The sequence below is a fragment of the Nothoprocta perdicaria genome, unplaced genomic scaffold, assembly GCF_003342845.1.
Source record: "Nothoprocta perdicaria isolate Ctin4 unplaced genomic scaffold, notPer1 scaffold_156, whole genome shotgun sequence".
Lineage (NCBI taxonomy): Eukaryota > Metazoa > Chordata > Aves > Tinamiformes > Tinamidae > Nothoprocta > Nothoprocta perdicaria.
In genome coordinates, this window is record NW_020454716.1 from 769,201 (window position 1) to 786,911 (window position 17,711).

A 17,711-nucleotide genomic window follows, 5' to 3' on the forward strand; every position below is an offset into this window, starting at 1 on the left:
GCGCTGCAGGGGAAGCGCCCGCCCTGCCGCCCCCGGCGCGCTAAGATGGCGGCCGCGGCTCAGGCGCTGAGCGGCTGCGGGCTGCTCCTGGCCGCCGCCGCCCTGGCGCTGCTCGCCGTGGCCATCGGCACCGACTCGTGGTACGAGACGGACGCGCGGCGGCACCGCGAGCGCTGCCGCGGCTTCGGCCACAAGCGCAGCGACCCGCCGGGCTCCATGTCGGCGCCCAGCTCGCACCTGCCGCTGCGCGCGCGGCCCCCGCGGGCCCTGCTGCCCGGGCGGCCGCCCGCCCCCGCGCCGCCCGCCGTCGCCGCCGCCCTGGACTCGCACTGCGGCCGCCGCTTCAACTCCACCGTCTCGGGGCTCTGGCGGCGCTGCCACCGCGCGGGCTACGAGCCGGACAGCGAGGAGCTCATCCGCAAAGGTGCGCGCCGGGGCCGCGCGGCGGGGCCGGGGCCGGGGCCGCGCGCTGCTGTCCGTGGTGCTGAGCGCGGCCCTGCGGGAGGGCCCGGGCCGGCGGGCGCGGGGCCGCAAGCGCTCGGAGCGGGGCATGCCCCGAGCCCGGCACCCCGTCCGTTGCGGAGCGCCCTTTGGCACGGTGGTAGCTCCGGGTGCCCCGGCCAGGGAAGGGACCTGTTGTTCCTCCGCCCGTTGCGGCGGGCGCTGCAGGCCTCGCCGGGGCCGCTCCGCACCCGCCGGCACCGCAGCGCTGAGGCCGGGGATGCTGCGGAGCTCCTGCCGYGGTGGCACCTGGAGACACGGGGATCCTGGGCTCCGCGGCACCGCTAGCGAGGCGCTGCGGGCCTTACAAAACGAGCTTAAGGTCAAGAAATGCTGCGAATGGTTAATAAATGAGGAGGCTCATTGATCCAGCAAGTGCATGTCAGTGTAGAGGGCTGGGAGAAGCGCTTCCATTGGGGCGCTGGATGGGGCTGCTGCCCAGGGGCAGTGGGGGCAGCTGCTCAGCGAGGCCTCCAGCCCAGGTGCTTGTCCCCTGTGCTCCCCCTGCACAGGGGAGGCCGCGCGCGCTGGCGCCGGGAAGCTCCACTCCTGTTGTCCCTTCTTACCAAGAAATTGCAGGGACTCTGACTTCTAGAAACTCAAGGGCCGCCTGATTAGCTTCTTTATTTAATCATCTTCTTGCTTTTTCATTTATATTTCCAGTTGATCTCACTTCACCGAACGGYAGCTCATTAGTTTCAGTCTATTAATGGTCCCTGTCACTTAAAATATGTATTTATTTTTCTGTTTTTGGCTCCCATTATGATCAGCAAGGGCTGGGGAAGGGAGTGAAAGRAGTGCCTGTGGGTTCCCCACACCCACAGGTTTGGGGCACGCTGCCCTCAGCTGCATGGGCGCATTATGTGTGTGACTAAGGGCCTTGCATGGGGCCACAAGGGTAAAGCTGTGGGGACTCGGGGGTCTGAATGGCTTTCCTTCTACATTCATACTTCAGCTGGTCTAATGAAAGAGATTGCCTTTCCCTACAAACCTTGCTTCCCTTACGCCTTTTGGTGTATTTGCTCTGTAGTATCTACTGTAAAGATACTACAAACATAAAGATGTTTTATATGACATCATTGTATAAAAGAAAAGGTTATTAATAATCATTCTTGTAGAGCCAAGCCCTCRACACACGGGGCTCTCAGCCTGCCCCACTTGCTTCACTGGCTGCCTTCCCTTGTTCCCACCATGCCTGTCTTTTCTCTGGCAGCTGTAACTAAGCAGCGGTGGCCAAGCACGGCTCTTTTCTCGAGCACACTGCTAGGGCTGGAGCTTCTGAGCAACAGAAGCAAATTATTTTTGGTGTGAGCTACTAATAATAACTGCATGCACCTCTGAAAGCCCCCTTCCCCCTTCTGTGCTTGCAGGGATGTTCCAGCTAGATCTTTGGTGATATGAGGCCTTCATGTATTTTTAAAACTAAAGATTTTTATAGGCTTTCAGTGACAGAGGAGTAAGTAATTCTTGTGAAAGTCTAGTGGTAGTTTTAATTAGGATCTATACTCTTGATTTGCTTGTGTCTCTAGAATAAGGGCTTTTTTCTTCCTGTCTGAATCTCTCTTGAGTTCTGAGTAAGTGATTAAGACCACAAGTACCCTTATTCATTTAAATAATTACATGAATTTCTAATGCAGTGTTTATCTACTGCTCTTAGTACAAAGCACATAAATGAAAGGGAAGAAGCAGGAGTCAAAAAATGTTRGGCAAAATGGAGGAGTAAATATTTAAATATAAGGAGAGAAAATATGTRGGATCCTTCTTAATATATAGCATTGCTATTTTTGAATCATAAAAAAACAGACAGTTTCACTTTTAAAATACAGTTAAGAGGAAAGGCAGAAGAGGTAAGTGTGTATAAACCAAATAGARGAAAACAAGTGTAGCAATTAGTGTGAAATTGCAGACAATAACCTGAAATATTTGAAGGGGAAACTTTGTGTGTAGGGAGGCACTCTGTGAGCCTCCCGTGTAAGAACTTTAGCCCTACACATCCCCACTTGAGCTTGTGCTAGGTGGGTTATGGGCTGCATAAGTGATACAGCAAAAAAAAAAAAAAAAAAAAAAAAAAAAAAAAAAAGAAAAAAGTGTTGCTTACAAAGAAGAAAATTATTAATTGGGAAAGATCAAATCAAATCGGCCCTTTTGGATAACCTGGTGGATTGGTTTGAGCAATGTATGTTTTATCTCCAGTAAATTCTGGAAATGGAAAGAGACTCACACGAGAGGCTTTGTCGAGTTTGCTTTGAGAAGAGCCCAGGCTGGGGCTGGTTGTTCTGTCAAGCACTGGGGTGACACGAGCTCTTAGTGCCCCGACATAGCTGGGAAGGCCCAAGACCCACTGGAGGCTTGATCAGAGGGATGCTCTGGTCTGTGGTGTTAATGAGGCCATTGAAGGGAAACTGCTCTGTTGTGGTGTCTCAACTCCCCATCCGTCCCCACTGATGAGCTGGGAGCGTTGCATGACTGAGGAGCTACAGTGCAGGCAGGGTAGTTAACTCAGTCTGTTCACTTGTGGCCATAGGCAAGTAAAATTTGTTGGGAAGAGTTATCATGGCTCAATGAAGAAAAGCTGATTCTCCAAGTCTGGTGACGATGGGGACAGTGCAATGCTGTTGCTGTTCTCACTGCTGCACAGCAATGGCAGGAATATGCTGGGGGCTTTCGTGGGTGTTTGGGCCTGAGGCACAAGGGAGCGGAGGCTGGACTGGCCYGTGGTAGCTCAGCAGCAGCGGCCCTCGGCCGTTTCCAGCCTTGCTTGTGTGCAGAGAGGACCTCTCCCGGCTGTGTGAGAGCTGAACTGCTCCAAAATAACAGCTTGGGGATCCAAACGGAGAGTAAGAGCTCCTCCACCACCTACTGTTGCTGTGGGCAGCGTAAAGGAGAAACCCACGCGTTTCAAAGAGACTAAACCGAGAAAAATGTGGGGAGCAAGGCCTGGGATTACAAACTGAAYGTGCTAGAGCTGGCCTGGCTCTGACATTCCAGGTGTCTGGCAGCTTAGGAAATGGAGCCTGTGCTCAGGCTGGGCCCTAGAGGTCCAGAAATCCTGTGTAGCCCAAATGCCCCAGTCCTGCCCAGTGCCAATCATCAGGCAGGGAAAAGGGCTTGTTCAGGGACACTCCTGCATGTGCCCCAGGGGCAGGATGAGGACATGGAAGGGAAACCTGCCCGCGGAGCTGAGGGAAGCAGGGATGTGCATGCAAGGCATGTGCACACATTGGCTTTGGGAGGCCACCATCGTGTAGCTCAGCCATGAAGGTGTCACTACTGCACAATGCAATGTGCATTGCTTCTTACACTCACTCTTTTAATCATGAAAATCGCACATGCWGTACAACATTCATAGTTTTCTGCTAATGCCAACAGGAATTCCTGGGAACAGGCTCTCTATGTAATCTTTACCTTGTACATCTGCATTATGATGATCTAATCACACAGACCCCTGCCCTGCTCTGCCCTGGGTTCTCAAATTCTTTGTGTGCAGAAAAGACAATACTCATTTTTTTCTCCTTCTTGCTCACCACATTACTCCAAACTATTTGCCTTTGTCTGAAGGCAACATTTTTAGTTTTGGCAGACTTGCTTACAGTGCTTGTCTGACTCTTCATAAACAAAAGCAAAATCTCTGTGCTAGCAACTTTCTAACATGGAGGCCAATATGTTGTCTCCATCTTATGGATCGGGATCTAAAGTATAAAAGGACTTTGGGCAAAGGTGCCTGATAATTCTGGGTACCTTTGAGATACCCTTGACTTTGTAGTGACTTTAAGACCGAAAAACTTTTTTTTTTCTTTTTTCTTGGGTCCTTAGAGAATAAAGTGCAGTGCCATCATAAATGAGGCTCCATGGAGCAGTGTGGTATGTCTGAGTGTTGCTGCAAATCACACCCAGAAGAGCAGAAAAAGTGAGCTAGCAACTGCAGATGAAACGTAGCTGCCAAGAGTTGGTGTGCACGTAATAACTGCAGGGGAGAAGGTGGGTGGTGTTCGGCTTGAGGCACCTCACTGCTCCGCTGCTCCCCTGCCTCCCTGGCCTACGTGTCCCAGTTTTTCCAGCAGATGGGAAGGCCCCTCCGCCAAGGGCCCTTGCTTGTTTTGCCCACAGTGGCTCATACCAGAGCAGGTCCRTCCTGTGCACTCAGCACAGTGGGAATCTTACAGCAAAGAAGAGCTTGTGATCACGTAACTGAAGGCCGTGGATTTTGTGTAAGAAACGCTGGGRGGGTTTTGCTTTCTTCTAGCGTAACATTGAGGAGCAAGGATTTACTTGGTAAAGTTTCAGCTAAGGATTCCTTAGCTTTGATCATATTGGATATAAGAGTATTTTGTTGTGTGCTTCACTACTCTCTAATTTTGCTCTGACGAGCTACAAAGTAGTCCCGGCTTTTATATAAGATATTGCTTTAAATGTAGTGCTTCTTACTTTTGATGAAACCCATGCGCTTTGCAATCTAAAATCTCTTCAGTTTGGACTGTAAACGTGTTCCTCTGCAGTATGTGTGAGTGCATTTGTTGAACACAAGTTACTACCTTATCAGTGGCTGCTTAAGTTAATTAGATACTGTAATGTGCTGTATGTGGCCTGAGTTTTTAATGTGGATGTATGCAGGGTTTTGCAAGTGAGCTTGCACCCCTCTGCCCGGTTGCCCTGTRGGGCCAGCTGGACAAGCACAAGGCGGGAGGGGAAGGCAGCGGCTCCGCGCCGGCTGGGGGCTGCGGCYGAGGCAGGGAGCTGCTGTGGGCCCTCGCTGCTGCAGGGCTTTAGCCACAGAGCCCTCAGGCTTTTCCATGTATTTCTTTCTTTGGATGTGATCTTTTCATTTCTTCTTTGTGCATTTCKGTAGTAAACACTGGTGTTTTCTTAATGTGGGGAAATTCAGATCACGTTTACCTTCCTGGCCCCATCACTGTGACTGGCAGGGGCTCTTGCATCCAGCTCCTAATCCTACAGAGGGGAAGCGACCTCCTTGTGGGAACTCAGCTGTGTGGTTCCAGGGGAGCGTTCCTGGAGAGCTAAGTCATGACCCCACTKCTGGGAGAGGAGAGCAAAGCTGCCTGCTGCTGCTGCTTTCCTCAAGTCCTCCGCAAAGCTGAAGGCTGCTGGTCCTTGYTGGGGGCTGGTCACCCCTTCCTTASCTCCCCGTCTGGGCTCTGCATTTGCTTCCGAGTGATTCTTCTGCGAACGCCCTAGCAYTCAAGTAGTGTCTGTGACCCTGCAGCCCTTGTTTAGGRGGCTTCTTGTCACCCTTGGCCCTTTATCTTTCTGGCTGTTCTCTTTGTCCCCATTGCGTTTGTCTGAGCTCTCCTCTGTCCCAGCTGTGTCRGTAAAAGGGGGAAAGATGCCCTCTTCTGCGAGGTCTTCGCTGTTACTGATATGCTGCRTTAAAAACCCCTTCTAAAAGGCACGTGGGTGGAGGGACACATTTGATTGTGGGATACGCTTTTCTTTAAATACAGTGGGAACAAGCCTACCTGGGCATCACTGTTAATGGAAAGCAAAGCAAMGAGCCAACGCGACTGGAGGGAATTCAAGTTTTCCTCCCAAGCAATTCACTTTCCAGTATTCATTCCAAATTTTCTGAAGTGATTCAGTTCCGTCTCCTTAGAGACCAAACCAGTCCTGTTGGTGCTCTGAAATGTTCAGGTCTCCTCAGCCATCCCAAGAGCCTCATACCAATTTCTCTAGGAAGTCTCCACAGCTATTTTGGAGACTGTCRTTAGTGTTTATCTTCAGCCCTGTCCTCTTGGGTCAGCACCCCGTTCCCTCTTCTCCAGGGCTTGTTTGTAGCAAGACTCCATCCCCTCCTAATCCCTGAAGCTTTGAAGTAACAGTTCCCTTTGTGTTATATTTGCTCTGTTATTGAGCTAAAATTCTCCTAGTACCCTCAGCAGCAAGTGCAAGGCRCTGAGTTTCCCCTCCGTATCACACTGGTGTCTCTTTTGCAGGTGTTATTCAGCGCTGCACTGCTGTGAAGTACCACTACACCTCTAGCTCGCTGCCACGCAACTTGCCCGTTAACATCACCAACACCATCCGGCAGGATGAGTGGCATGCGCTCCGTAAGTAAGCCCAAGCAGAACGTAAAATGGTCAGATTATTTCACGCCTTATGACTGGGCTGGGTGGGGGTTTCGCCTTGGCTGATGTCTAAGCATAAATACTTGTTAGGGAGAGAGGCTGAGCAAGTAGCTGGCACGGTATAACTGGAAGTGGACATGAGACTGGAGTGGTTGTGAGGACGAGTTTGGGAAAGCGGGAGTGTGCAGTGTGTTGCCAGGTGTAGATGATTCCTACCTCGATTACAGCAAAGGTACCATAGTCCTGTAAGTCCTGCACGGAGCTTGTTGCAGTCACCATATGTGCCTGGTGACTGGTAGCTCCCCTGCCACCAGTGCTCGTGGAAAACGTCCCTGCAACCTCCTGTTGTTAATTCCCTGCCCACAAGCTGCCTCCTGCCAATGTCCTTCTCAGACGCTTGAGTGACCACTAGAGTCTGCTGCCAGAAATGAGTCTCTTCTGCCCCTGCTTCTCCCCGTATTTGTTGTCTGTTGCCTTTGCCTCACATAACTCTGTTTAGCCCCAGTCATATGAACCTCAGTGCTGAGGAAATCCAGCTAAAGACTGAAGCAGCATGAGACAACAGCACCTGTGGATACCAAGGTGCTGCTCATACCACTGAGCAGTGTCTTTAGAGCCTCTTACTGTAGTTGTTCTGTTCATACTGCTTGGATCTGCTGTCCACTCTTGCCTTCCCACTCTCCCCATCGTTACTTCCCACTGCCTGCCTTCCGTGTGCTAGTCRTTTACTTCCCCGTCACTGTCCCTTCCTGCTGCTTTTGGTTCTGTCTTCAGCTGACACTCACCCAGCAAACTCCACCCCAAAGAGACACACCATGAACAAAAAGGAAAGCCCTTGCAGCGCTGACATTTGCAAGTCGTTGCAGCATTAATTCTGCTGGTGCTGATGGGCTGCTCCTGCCCCATGGTGCAGGCACCAGGCTGCTGTTCTTCCTGGGTGGGAAGTAGGTACTTTGGTTGGACACAGCAGATACCTTGGTTAAGAGCGGTATGTTCTCTAGCTTTGCAGTGCCCAGCATTCAGGAGTCCAGTTGGCTGAATTCCCTAAGCTTCAGACTAAAGCACAAATCATTTATTTCAAAGAAGCTACAGGAGGAGATGCCCAGGGCAGAGCTCAAACTTTAGGATCAGCAAACCCCAGGCTGTCTGGGCTCTCTCCGTGCTGTCCTGTCTAGGTGCCTCCCTCTTCATTTCCTCTTTCTTGCTTCTCTCCTTTCTTTTCCCTCAGACCTGCGGAGGATGACAGCTGGCTTCATTGGCATGGCGGTCTCCATCATCCTCTTTGGGTGGATTATTGGTGTGCTGGGCTGCTGCAAGCAGCAGGAGCTCATGCAGTATGTGGCCGGGCTGCTCTTCCTGATGGGAGGTGAGAGCCTTTCGCTTTCGTGTTTTGCTTCTGACACGACATGTCAGGCCCTGCAGCTAACAGTGCAGCAGAATTTCTGTTTAGAAAAGGGGAAAGAGGAAAAAAGGAAGAGGGGGATTTAATTATCAATTCCAGAACATCATGAAAGAGGGTTTGTTTGTTTTGTTTTAGGGTTGAAGCAAGAGTGGATTTGTGGCCAACGGGGATATTAAAAAGAAAGAAAAAAGGGTTAATTTCAGAAGTGTGAAGTAGCTGAGTGTGCACAGGCATTCAGCTGCTTGGTGTGAATTGATATGATTGATCAAGACAGATGTGACCTGCCTAGATTCTAATACCCAACTCTGATTTGGAATATTAAAAAGTATATATAAAGTACATCATTTGTTTTTTTATATATATATATATGTATACACACACATATATATTCTTCATTTGTGAACCCTGAATCCAAAGGATAGTATATCTTTCCTTTTAATGGAGGTCTATTTTAGAGCCTGTTTCTGCAGTGTGCAATGACTGCTAGTGCCATTTAAAGCTTGCACGTTTGTCCCTGGTTCAGTGACTTAGACCGGAAAGCCTTAATGCTGCAGAGTTGATTTTTTTTTTTTCCTTTTTTTCCTCCCTAGCTTTTACTTGCTAGACTTAGAGAACTGTCATATTGTGCCCCTTGCTGATAGTTAGGTACCTAGTGCCTGAGGAGCAGCCAAACAGGCAGGTGCCCAAATGTGGGGCTAGCTCTAGGGGCCGCAGCTGCAGCTGGCAGCTCAGAGGGTCACAGCAGAAATTGAGATGGATGCTTGGCCCCAACAGGCTCCAGCTCTCTACCTCCCATGGGTGCTGTGACCCAGCAGCTTATATCCAGACATTAGTCACTGGATATAAGTAATGGCCCAGGTGAAGCATGATGAGGTGCAACCACCTGAGCTCTAAATCTCAAGAGAGGGATGAAAGGCAATATTGGTTATTTGGGAACTGCAGGATGCTATAGGCCTATGCATATATATTTTTTTCTTTCCCTTGTAAGTCTGTTTCCACCCTCTCACTTTGTAAGAAGGATGGCTGGTGGAAGAAAACGAAATGTAAAATTTTGTTGTTTCTTGACTTTGAAATAGGCGGACAGGGTGAAGAAAGAAAGGTAGAGAAAAAAAAAGAAAAGAAAGTACTAATTAACTAATTAACCTTAGTGAGGGCAGCGCAGAAGCCTCTTGCTTGTCCCCTGCAGGTACGTGCTGCATCATCTCGCTCTGCACATGCGTCGCTGGGATCAACTTTGAGCTGTCGCGCTACCCTCGYTACGTCTACGGGCTGCCCGAGGACATCAGCCACGGCTATGGCTGGTCCATGTTCTGCGCCTGGGGCGGCCTGGGCCTCACGCTGCTCGCTGGCTTCCTCTGTACGCTGGCCCCCTCACTCAACACGTCTCGGGCACCGGTACAAAAACCCAGACAAGAAAACGGGGCTGTGTGACCCCCGAGGGAGCGAGCCGAGACTCTGGGAAGCTCAGCCTGGGCAGAGTTGTGGGATACCACCAGGAAGAAGCGGCACGTCAGCACACGGAGAGCGGTGCCGGAGCTGTGCGAATACCACCCTGGGGGTGCTGCTAGGACTTCAGTCTTAGACATTGCAAGCAACTCCAGGTTCGAATTATTGCTGATTTGCTCATTGATGGTTTAAGGGGGAATGGTTCTTTTCTTTTGTTTTATTCTCTTCTGTTTACAAGGGATTAATTTCAAGGCTGTGGCTTTTTTTGTGCTCTTTTCTGAACTGTACCTCATGGTCCTGTTCTTGTCCATTTGTAAGGATGTTTACGCACCAACTCTATTGCTGCAGGTCTGTTGTAATTCAGACCCCAATTAGGGCAAGGAGGTGGGTGAAGTTGGCTTGAACACTTTTGCAAGACATGTCTCRTGTCAGCTCAGGCCATCATTTCCCAAAAGAACCTTGATCTAAGCCGAGGTTTAGGCCAAAGAATTAGCCCATTCTTAGTATTAATTCATCTAAAGCAGAAAGCTGTGCTGGTCTGTGCTATAGGATCAGCTATTTAATYAAGCTGATTGAGTCTGGAGCAGCAAGACTGATAAAACTCTTGCTGGCTTTAGGAAAGCAGGGGAAAGTTTTCCTCAGCTTCTTACACAGGTAAGGTTACTCAAACAATATATCCTTGTTTTAATGGGGAGATTCATGCAACGTGCAGCTTACAACTGTGCTGCTGGGGGCCCACGGCAGGTGTTTGTATACRAAGGTAAGTCATAGTTAGAGCTGCTGGGATCAGCTTTCACCAGGCTAGGTGTGGGTGTGATGCTGTTCTGTGAAAGGAGATGGGCAGCTCCCCCTGAGCCTGAATAGCAGACCTGCTCGCCTGGCAGGCAAGGTACAGCCCCCGGTAACTGAACGTCCAAAGGAGCTGCAGGGTTTTCCTCAGGAACGTGGGGCTTCTGCTCACTTCAGCCCTCCCCCCCCTTTATATCTCCCGTGTCTCCCCCACGCAGCAAGGCGGGAACACACGTGCTCCCCTGGCACAAGCTCCCGCTCCAGGATGAGTGGGAAGAGCCTTGGAACCACTGTAAGCACCAGGGCTAACTCAGGAACATCAGCCAAAGTGCCGGGGGTGCATTTTTCTTTCATTCATCTGTTCTTTCTTCCCTCACATTCCCCACCCCTCTCCCCAGCTTTCAAAAACTGCACAGGTAAAGATGCGATGGCCAGCATTTAGGGATGTTTACATTGTATTTCAAATACAATACAGTGGCATGTAAGATATTTAATGATAAAGTCAGTGTATTTATGAAAAGTGTAATTTTTAAATGGAAGTTGTAATTCTCAACTGGCATTAAAAGTACTGAAAGACCTGCTCTGTAGATGAAGATTCTTTCCCACTAATTACCAGACTGAGKCACCTGAGAACTCACAGATCAACCACTGTATTAAAGCTTCCACGATGAAGGTCAGATAATAAACAAGTGTGAATGTTGTTACTTCTCCCTTGCAAGATCAGTGTTTGTTCAAAAGTTGGGAAGACCCTCACACTGTTGTACACTGTGTACACAGTCTGTACACTGGCTGCACAGGTGACAGGGAGGTGCTGAGCTGCAGAGCATCTGTTTGGGAGCGCTCTTACTGCACTGCTACCTGTTGCTCCTCAGCCAGAAGTAGCGCAGCAGGAGTTAATCCGGTTATAGCAGAAGGAGGCTCCAAAGGCAGCAGGATGGGCACCAAATTAGGGAGGTTCTCCCCTTCCCTGTTGTAGTTGCAGGACGATACAGGAAGGGCAATGGCCCCAACACAACAAGGATTTGTTCTTAGAAGGAAAAAAAAAGTTTTATTTTTTCTAGACAGAAAGTAAGTGGTACAGTCCAGTCTTGTCCTCTCTCAACCAAAGCCAAGGCCACCCTCGTGCCTGGGCAGAGATCAGGCATAGTACTGCAGATTGGCTTTTTTCTTTGCTTGAACCTCCAGGATTCCCTCCATGTAGTCCTCGTGGGTGAGCTCTGTAGCGCCACGGCGCAGGGCGATCATCCCCTGCCCCAAGAGAGTGGATTTAGAGGCATGTGAGCAGCCTATCAGCTCAAAGTTACCCAGTTCCAGCTTACACAGCCCCCTCCTCTCTGTGCAGGCTACGAGTTAGGAACTCTTACCGCTTCCACACACACTGCTTTGCACTGGGCTCCATTGAAATCATCTGTGCAGCGAGCCAGTTCCTCATAATTCACATCAGGACTGAAAATGGGGGAAAAAAGAAATCCCAGAACGTGTAAACAACAGAAAAAGCAAGATATGGAGCTTCCTTAAATAAATATCCAAAAAAAATAGAGTGCCTCCCACCCCACAGAAAGAAGTACCATCACCACACAGGGCAAACACAGCCCCAGCAGGCCATTCCGCTTCTCTACCTGACATTCATTTTGCGTGAATGGATCTGCATGATTCTGGCTCGGGCTTCCTCGTTAGGCATTGGGAACTCGATCTTGCGATCTAATCGGCCAGAGCGCAGCAGAGCTGGGTCCAAGATATCAACCCGGTTGGTTGCAGCAATCACCTAGGTAGAAACAGCATCATCAGTCTGAGGCACCCACAGCACAGACCTCTCCTGCAYGGGCATCCACTGTGCTGCTTCCCTGCACACTGTTTTGCATCTTCTGCCAGAGACTCCTGGGCCTCAGCAGTACTTTCTGCTAGACCCCACCTTGACTTGTGTGTTGGGTTGGAAACCATCCAGTTGATTAAGCAGCTCCAGCATGGTCCTCTGCACCTCCCGGTCACCAGCCTTCTCACTATCAAACCTGAGGAAGAGGCAAGGAAAAAAAGCTATCAGCTTGAGCCTGACCACTCTGCCCTCCTATTCTCCTCAGGTTGAAAGGCACAGTTGCTGCAGGCACACTGCTTGGCTAAGCTTTTCTCAGGCTGCCTTGAAGCTGCAGCAGGTCTTGCACTGATGAGCAACTGTGACAAGAATAACCATCAGCAGCATTGACGTCCCATGACATCCTTAGCCTTAAACAGGGCTGATGTTGTCCGAGCCCAAGCAGTAAATGAGGGCAAACACCTCCATGTCCCTGATGCAGTCACCAGAGAACAGATGTGAACTGCTGGGCAACATCGGGTGGCTCTTCAGGGTCACTGTGTTTCACTCACCAGCTTGAGGAGTTTGACAACTGCTGTCATTGTTTTGCCCTGTGTCTCTGACCAGGCCTTGCATTAAGCCAGGCTTATCTCACAAACTCAGACTAAGGACTACACACCCAAGCGCTTTACAACATGGCCTACACCTCACCTTTTGGTGCCAATGGCATCCAGTTCATCAATAAAGATGATGGAGGGGGCTTTCTCCTTGGCTAAAGCAAAGGCATCTCGTACCAGCTTAGCGCCATCACCAATGAACATCTGCACGAGCTGTGGGCCAGCAAGCTTCAGGAAGGTAGCCTGCGGAATGGGAGAGAAAATCCTACACCTAGTTTCCTAAGATTGTTAGTGCTGAATGCTACCAAAAACTCATAAATAAACATGCAAACACAAAGAATCACAATTCCAGTTTAGCCGTATTAACTCCTTCTTCCTTAGACACATTCTTTTTCAGCTACTATCCTACAACATGTGCATTAGAAGTTTCCTCTTACCTTGGTCTGGGCAGCACACGCTCGAGCTAAAAGCGTCTTCCCTGTCCCAGGAGGTCCATACATCAGCACTCCTTTGGGTGGCTGTATACCCAAATTTTCAAACTTCTCCTTATGATTCATTGGCAGGACAATGGCCTCCACAAGCTGCAGCAAAAGAAACATATGAAGCCATAGAACCATCCCACTCCACAAACCCAGGCTGCCTCAACTACGAGCTGAAGCTCAGAGACTTCAGCCTGCAGTCACACCACAAATGGAATGTAAGGCATCACCTCCTGGATTTGTTTATCCAGCCCCCCGATGTCACTGTACTGCTCTGTGGGCCTCTCATCCACCTCCATGGCTTTCACCCGTGAATCATATTCCGTAGGCAGAGTCTCCAGGATCAAGTAAGAGTCTTTGTTCACTCCCTGTAAACATAAATCCACCAGCTTTGCTTAAAGAAGGCCCCTTAGGCAGCAGTTGTTAATAATTATGCAACTAAAAGTGATTCACAAGATCTTCAGGAGCTCCAAAACATTAACAGCAGTTCTAACAGACACTCACCAAATCACCACAGCTTGGCAGAGTGGCCAAAACTACAACACTAGAAGTTTAGCACAGAGGGGTTTCAAAGCAATCTGGACAGAGTGCCTCCTTTCAAAAGGAAACAAGACACACACACACACACACACACAGACATTTCTGGCTTATGTCACATCACAACTGCTTCACTCACCACTAGGTCTCCAGGCTTCAGTTTCTCAGCATCAACCAGCCCAATAACAGGCAGGAAATAGGTCTATGAGAAAGGAGTCAAAGTCAGCAAAAGCAGCCGTACCAGGACGGGGCCCCTCACTCAGCACTCTGAGCACCCAACTGTGCACGGGGTCCTACCTGGCGAGTAGAGGTCTTGATCACTGCACACTTGCCCTTCCGCTGGGAATCCAGGTCAATGTTCGCTCCATCCTCCTCCTGGTCATTGGGGTCAACATCCAGCAGCTGAGAACCAGAGCGAGAGATTCCAGTAGAATAAAACCAGACAAGCAGGGCTATCCCAGGATTAACGCTTCTGAATTATATACTAAATTATATATTTTYTAAATAGAAAATGTTAGCATTATTAAGCAGATCAGCAAAATTACTGAATTATAAAAGGAATGCAGTGCAGTGTCTGGGTCTCTATAGGCTTTTATGCAGTTATCTTAACTAGCTTCTTATAATGAACAAAGCAGGGTAAGCACCTAAGTACCTGTATTCCTGCACCTTGGCTAGTAAGGTACATGCACATCAACTGAGCTGGCAGCAAGTGCATTGTATTGTCTGCTAAGATGGAAACATTGAATGGTTTGTAAATTCCAACCCATGTTTTTCTTTCTTTSTACTTGGTTAATTCCTCAGACCTATTCCTTTTGTAAGAGGGCGTCTTTGATTGCAGCAGCCCTGTTCATGCCCAGCTAGGACTACTTTTTAGAGCATTTTAAACAACAGAGTCACCACTTTTCATTTACTGTGTCAATGTAAGTTGCAGACAATATGTGACAAATTACATGCCCTGAGTCTATACTAAGTGAACTTGGGTAGTCAGGTTTTGTGCAGATGCAGAAGAGCTAACAGGGGTCTAAGGAATGACCCCGTAAGAAATGGACAAGCAAGAAGCATTCTCGGCTGCAAACAAAACCAAGTGGAAAATCTTAAAAGTCTGGACTCCAGAATAACCAGTAGTTGGACAAGATAACACGTTTCTAGTTAKGGATGTGCTCCCCTGCCCTCCCTTCTCCAGATACGAGTTGTGCACCCCTTGAGCATCGCTCCAGAGATGCACCCCGCCTCACCTCAATGACATTGGACACAAGGTACGGCAAAGTTTTGTTCACTTTGATCTTCTCGCTGTTCTCTTTGATCTTGTCCTTCATGGCCTGAAGCTCATGGGTCACTCTCAGCACTTCACTCTTCATGATCTGGAATCGGGATGTTTAAGGCAGCTACTGTCAGATGTTACTCAGTCAGCAAATCCATATCATGCTGTCACAGAAAMCCCACTTCCTAAATATCAAACCTTTGAACAACAGTAATGTAGCTAAGATAACCTGCACCTATAAGTGAAGCAATGTCTGCAGTAGAAGGCAGCTCTGTTATTAGGTGMGCTGCTGCAAATGGGAAGTACGAGCAGGGGCAATGGTTGAATTAGGGCTCACGTCTCCTGGGAGCAGCAGGACCACCAGCACCTTTACCTTTGTACCACCGTCTGCACCCCCACTTTATAGAGCAGTTACGTTCTGCAGGACCATATAAATCAATCAAGACTTGCACAGGAGAAGCAAATCATATCGACTGTTTCTGAAGGAAAAAATATGTTGCGTGCTCCTTGAGCCAAAATCCTCAGTACTGGAATAATGCCCGTTACTTAGGACCTAAACAGAAGATGGACACAATCCCAGGGAAAACAACAGGACACAGACTTAKAGGATAATTCAGRTTGGAAGGGACATCAGGATCTCTCTCACCTAACCTCCTACTCAGCCATGGGGTCAGATAAGGTTGCACAGGATCCACCCAAAGATGAGGCCGAACAGCTTCCCTGGGCAGCCCGATCCCAGCTTCACACTGAGAAGGACTGTCCTCGTACCTGCAACCCCTGCTTTAACTAAGGGACATTAGTTGATGATTTTAGTTCATCTTGCACTTCACTTCGATGTGTGTGCAGAGAATTCAGATTTCTTACATCTCTATATAATTTTAACTTTTAATCACAACTAGAATAAAAAAAAATACACACAMAAAAAAAMCCCATAAAATAGTCATGAATCACCATCCAACAGCACATTTATATCCAAGGCTAAAGTAGTGAATACAGCTGTTTCTCCGTGGTAGCTGACACCATGTTCTGCCTCCTTTCCTGGGTCTTATCCTAGAATTTCAAAATGCCCTGTGAGACCCACAGAGGCAACTGGAACACCAAAGGGTCTCTGAAAAACTGCCCACAGCTGAAGTACCTTATATGACTCTTATTTAATGAGAAATGCATCTTCCTTAAAACACATCTTTTTCAAACTCTTCCTATCTGAGCATAATGCTCTCCTGTTGCACATAACTATCCACAGGACAGAACTGCTATCAGGAGCGAATATACAATCTGCGGCATAAAACTACAAAAACACAGAAATTTGATTTAAAGTAGCCYGGGAAACTTCCAAGGAAAACTGTTGCTGTAGAACCCAACTTCTGTGGAAGGTGCAGTGCTCCTCTATGCGAACAGGTCCATACTGGGACAGATCTACCCTGGGACCTGTCCCGTTTAAAACCTTTATCAGCRAGCTAGAGGAGTGACACAGAGCTCTCCCAGCCTGTTTGCAGATGACACGGAACTGCAGGGAAGGTCCTGCACGCCCAAGGCTGGCACCCAGAGGGACCTCAGCGGGGTGGTGTTGGGGCCTGCAGGATCCTTGCACAAGTCGCCAATGTTCTGCACACGGGCAAGAAAAGCGCCTCGCAAAACCAGCAGGGCRCCGGCTGGGGGGCAGCCCTGCAGAAATGGGGCTCCTGGACAGCGCAGCGGCCACGGGCTGGGCCAACAGCCCCCGAGGCTCTGCTGCTGGCGGCGGGACAGCACACGGGGGCAGCTGCCACAGCCCCCGCCTGCACTGCGCGCAGCCTTGGCCTTAAGCACAGGCCTGCTAAGGAGAGGCTTAGCAAGCTGGACTTGCTCAGCCTGGACAAGGGGAGGCTTCAGCCCGTCCTGACAGCAGCCCCTGCTGGCAAGACGGACTCTTSCCAGCAACACTCGGTGGAAGGTTGGGAGACAACAGGTATAGCTAAAAGAGCCGGTTCCGAGCGGACATAAAGCGGGCTGCCCGGGGGGGCTGCACGCTCGCGGCCCCCAGGCCCTCCACACCCRCTGCACGAAGCCCGGGGCTCCGGGCTGAGGGGGCACCCCCGCAACGGGAACCACCGCGGGCTCCCGTCCCCATCCCCAACCCCATCCCATCCCCTCGAGGCGCCCGAGCCGCCCAGGCCCCGGAGAGCGGCCGCCCCGCGGCCCCCCTGGGCGCGCTCACCTTGATCTCGCTGTCGAGGAGGCGCGTGCGCTGCACGATCTCCTCCGTGGACATCTTGAGCACCTCCTCGCCCACGCCGTCCTGCGGGGCACAGGGCGGGCGTCACGCGCGGCCGGCCCCGCGCCGCCCCGGCCGGCCCCGCCGAGCGCCCCGGCCCCGCGGCCGCTCACCTCGGACTCGTCCCACACCGACGCCATCTTGCCCGAGCGAACGGAGCGCCGCGCGCCGGGCGGCCGATTCCGCGCTGCCCACGCCGGGCGCCCAGCGCAGGGCACGAACCCCTAGGCGGGCTGGGSCGCCTCGACCTCCTTCCTTCCCTTCTCGGCGCCCCAAGTCCGGGCCCCGGCGCCCCTACGAGGCGCGGACTCAGCCGTGCCGAATCTGCCAACGAGATGAGTTGACCCACCGACCGGTCACGTGCCGCCGGCCAAATCTGCTGAGTGAGAGTGATGGCGGCGCCGCCATCTTGGTGCGGGGCAGGGGCGGGGCCCGCCGCCAGGGCCGCCTCCCGAGCGCTCCCCTCCCTCCTCCCCCTCCCGCCTCGCGCGGGCGGTTGACGCGCAGGCGCGCAGGCGGGGCGCGGGCAGGCGCGCGCACGTGGGGCAGGCGCGCG

The 17,711-nt window shown here is 50.7% G+C and overlaps 2 protein-coding genes across 2 annotated transcripts; one reads left to right on the plus strand and one right to left on the minus strand.

Moving 5' to 3' along the window:
- The first annotated feature begins 45 nt into the window (after positions 1-45).
- Positions 46-10,738, plus strand: LOC112943801 (transmembrane protein 178B-like). The gene is made up of 4 exons (XM_026035064.1): positions 46-424; positions 6,450-6,563; positions 7,810-7,947; positions 9,170-10,738. The coding sequence occupies exons 1-4, from the start codon at positions 46-48 to the stop codon at positions 9,412-9,414; spliced, it is 876 nt and encodes a 291-aa protein (XP_025890849.1). The 3' UTR covers positions 9,415-10,738.
- A 367-nt stretch (positions 10,739-11,105) lies between these two features.
- On the minus strand, positions 11,106-17,331 carry PSMC3 (proteasome 26S subunit, ATPase 3). The gene is made up of 12 exons (XM_026035060.1): positions 17,269-17,331; positions 17,099-17,179; positions 14,876-15,001; positions 13,938-14,042; positions 13,780-13,842; positions 13,334-13,471; positions 13,062-13,205; positions 12,719-12,867; positions 12,131-12,227; positions 11,838-11,983; positions 11,583-11,664; positions 11,106-11,466 (listed from the first exon to the last, which is right to left on the minus strand). Exons 1-12 carry the CDS (start codon positions 17,293-17,295, stop codon positions 11,356-11,358), a joined length of 1,269 nt encoding a protein of 422 aa, XP_025890845.1. The 5' UTR covers positions 17,296-17,331; the 3' UTR covers positions 11,106-11,355.
- Between the last annotated feature and the right edge of the window lie 380 nt (positions 17,332-17,711).

Coding starts and splice junctions, on each gene's coding strand:
- PSMC3 (XM_026035060.1), bottom strand. CDS start 17,295: ATGGCGTCGGTGTGGGACGAGTCCGAG. Junction 14,043..14,875: donor TTGTGTCCAATGTCATTGAG/GTGAGGCGGGGT, acceptor TCTGGTTCTCAG/CTGCTGGATGTTGACCCCAA. Junction 11,665..11,837: donor TCACGCAAAATGAATGTCAG/GTAGAGAAGCGG, acceptor CCCCATTTTCAG/TCCTGATGTGAATTATGAGG.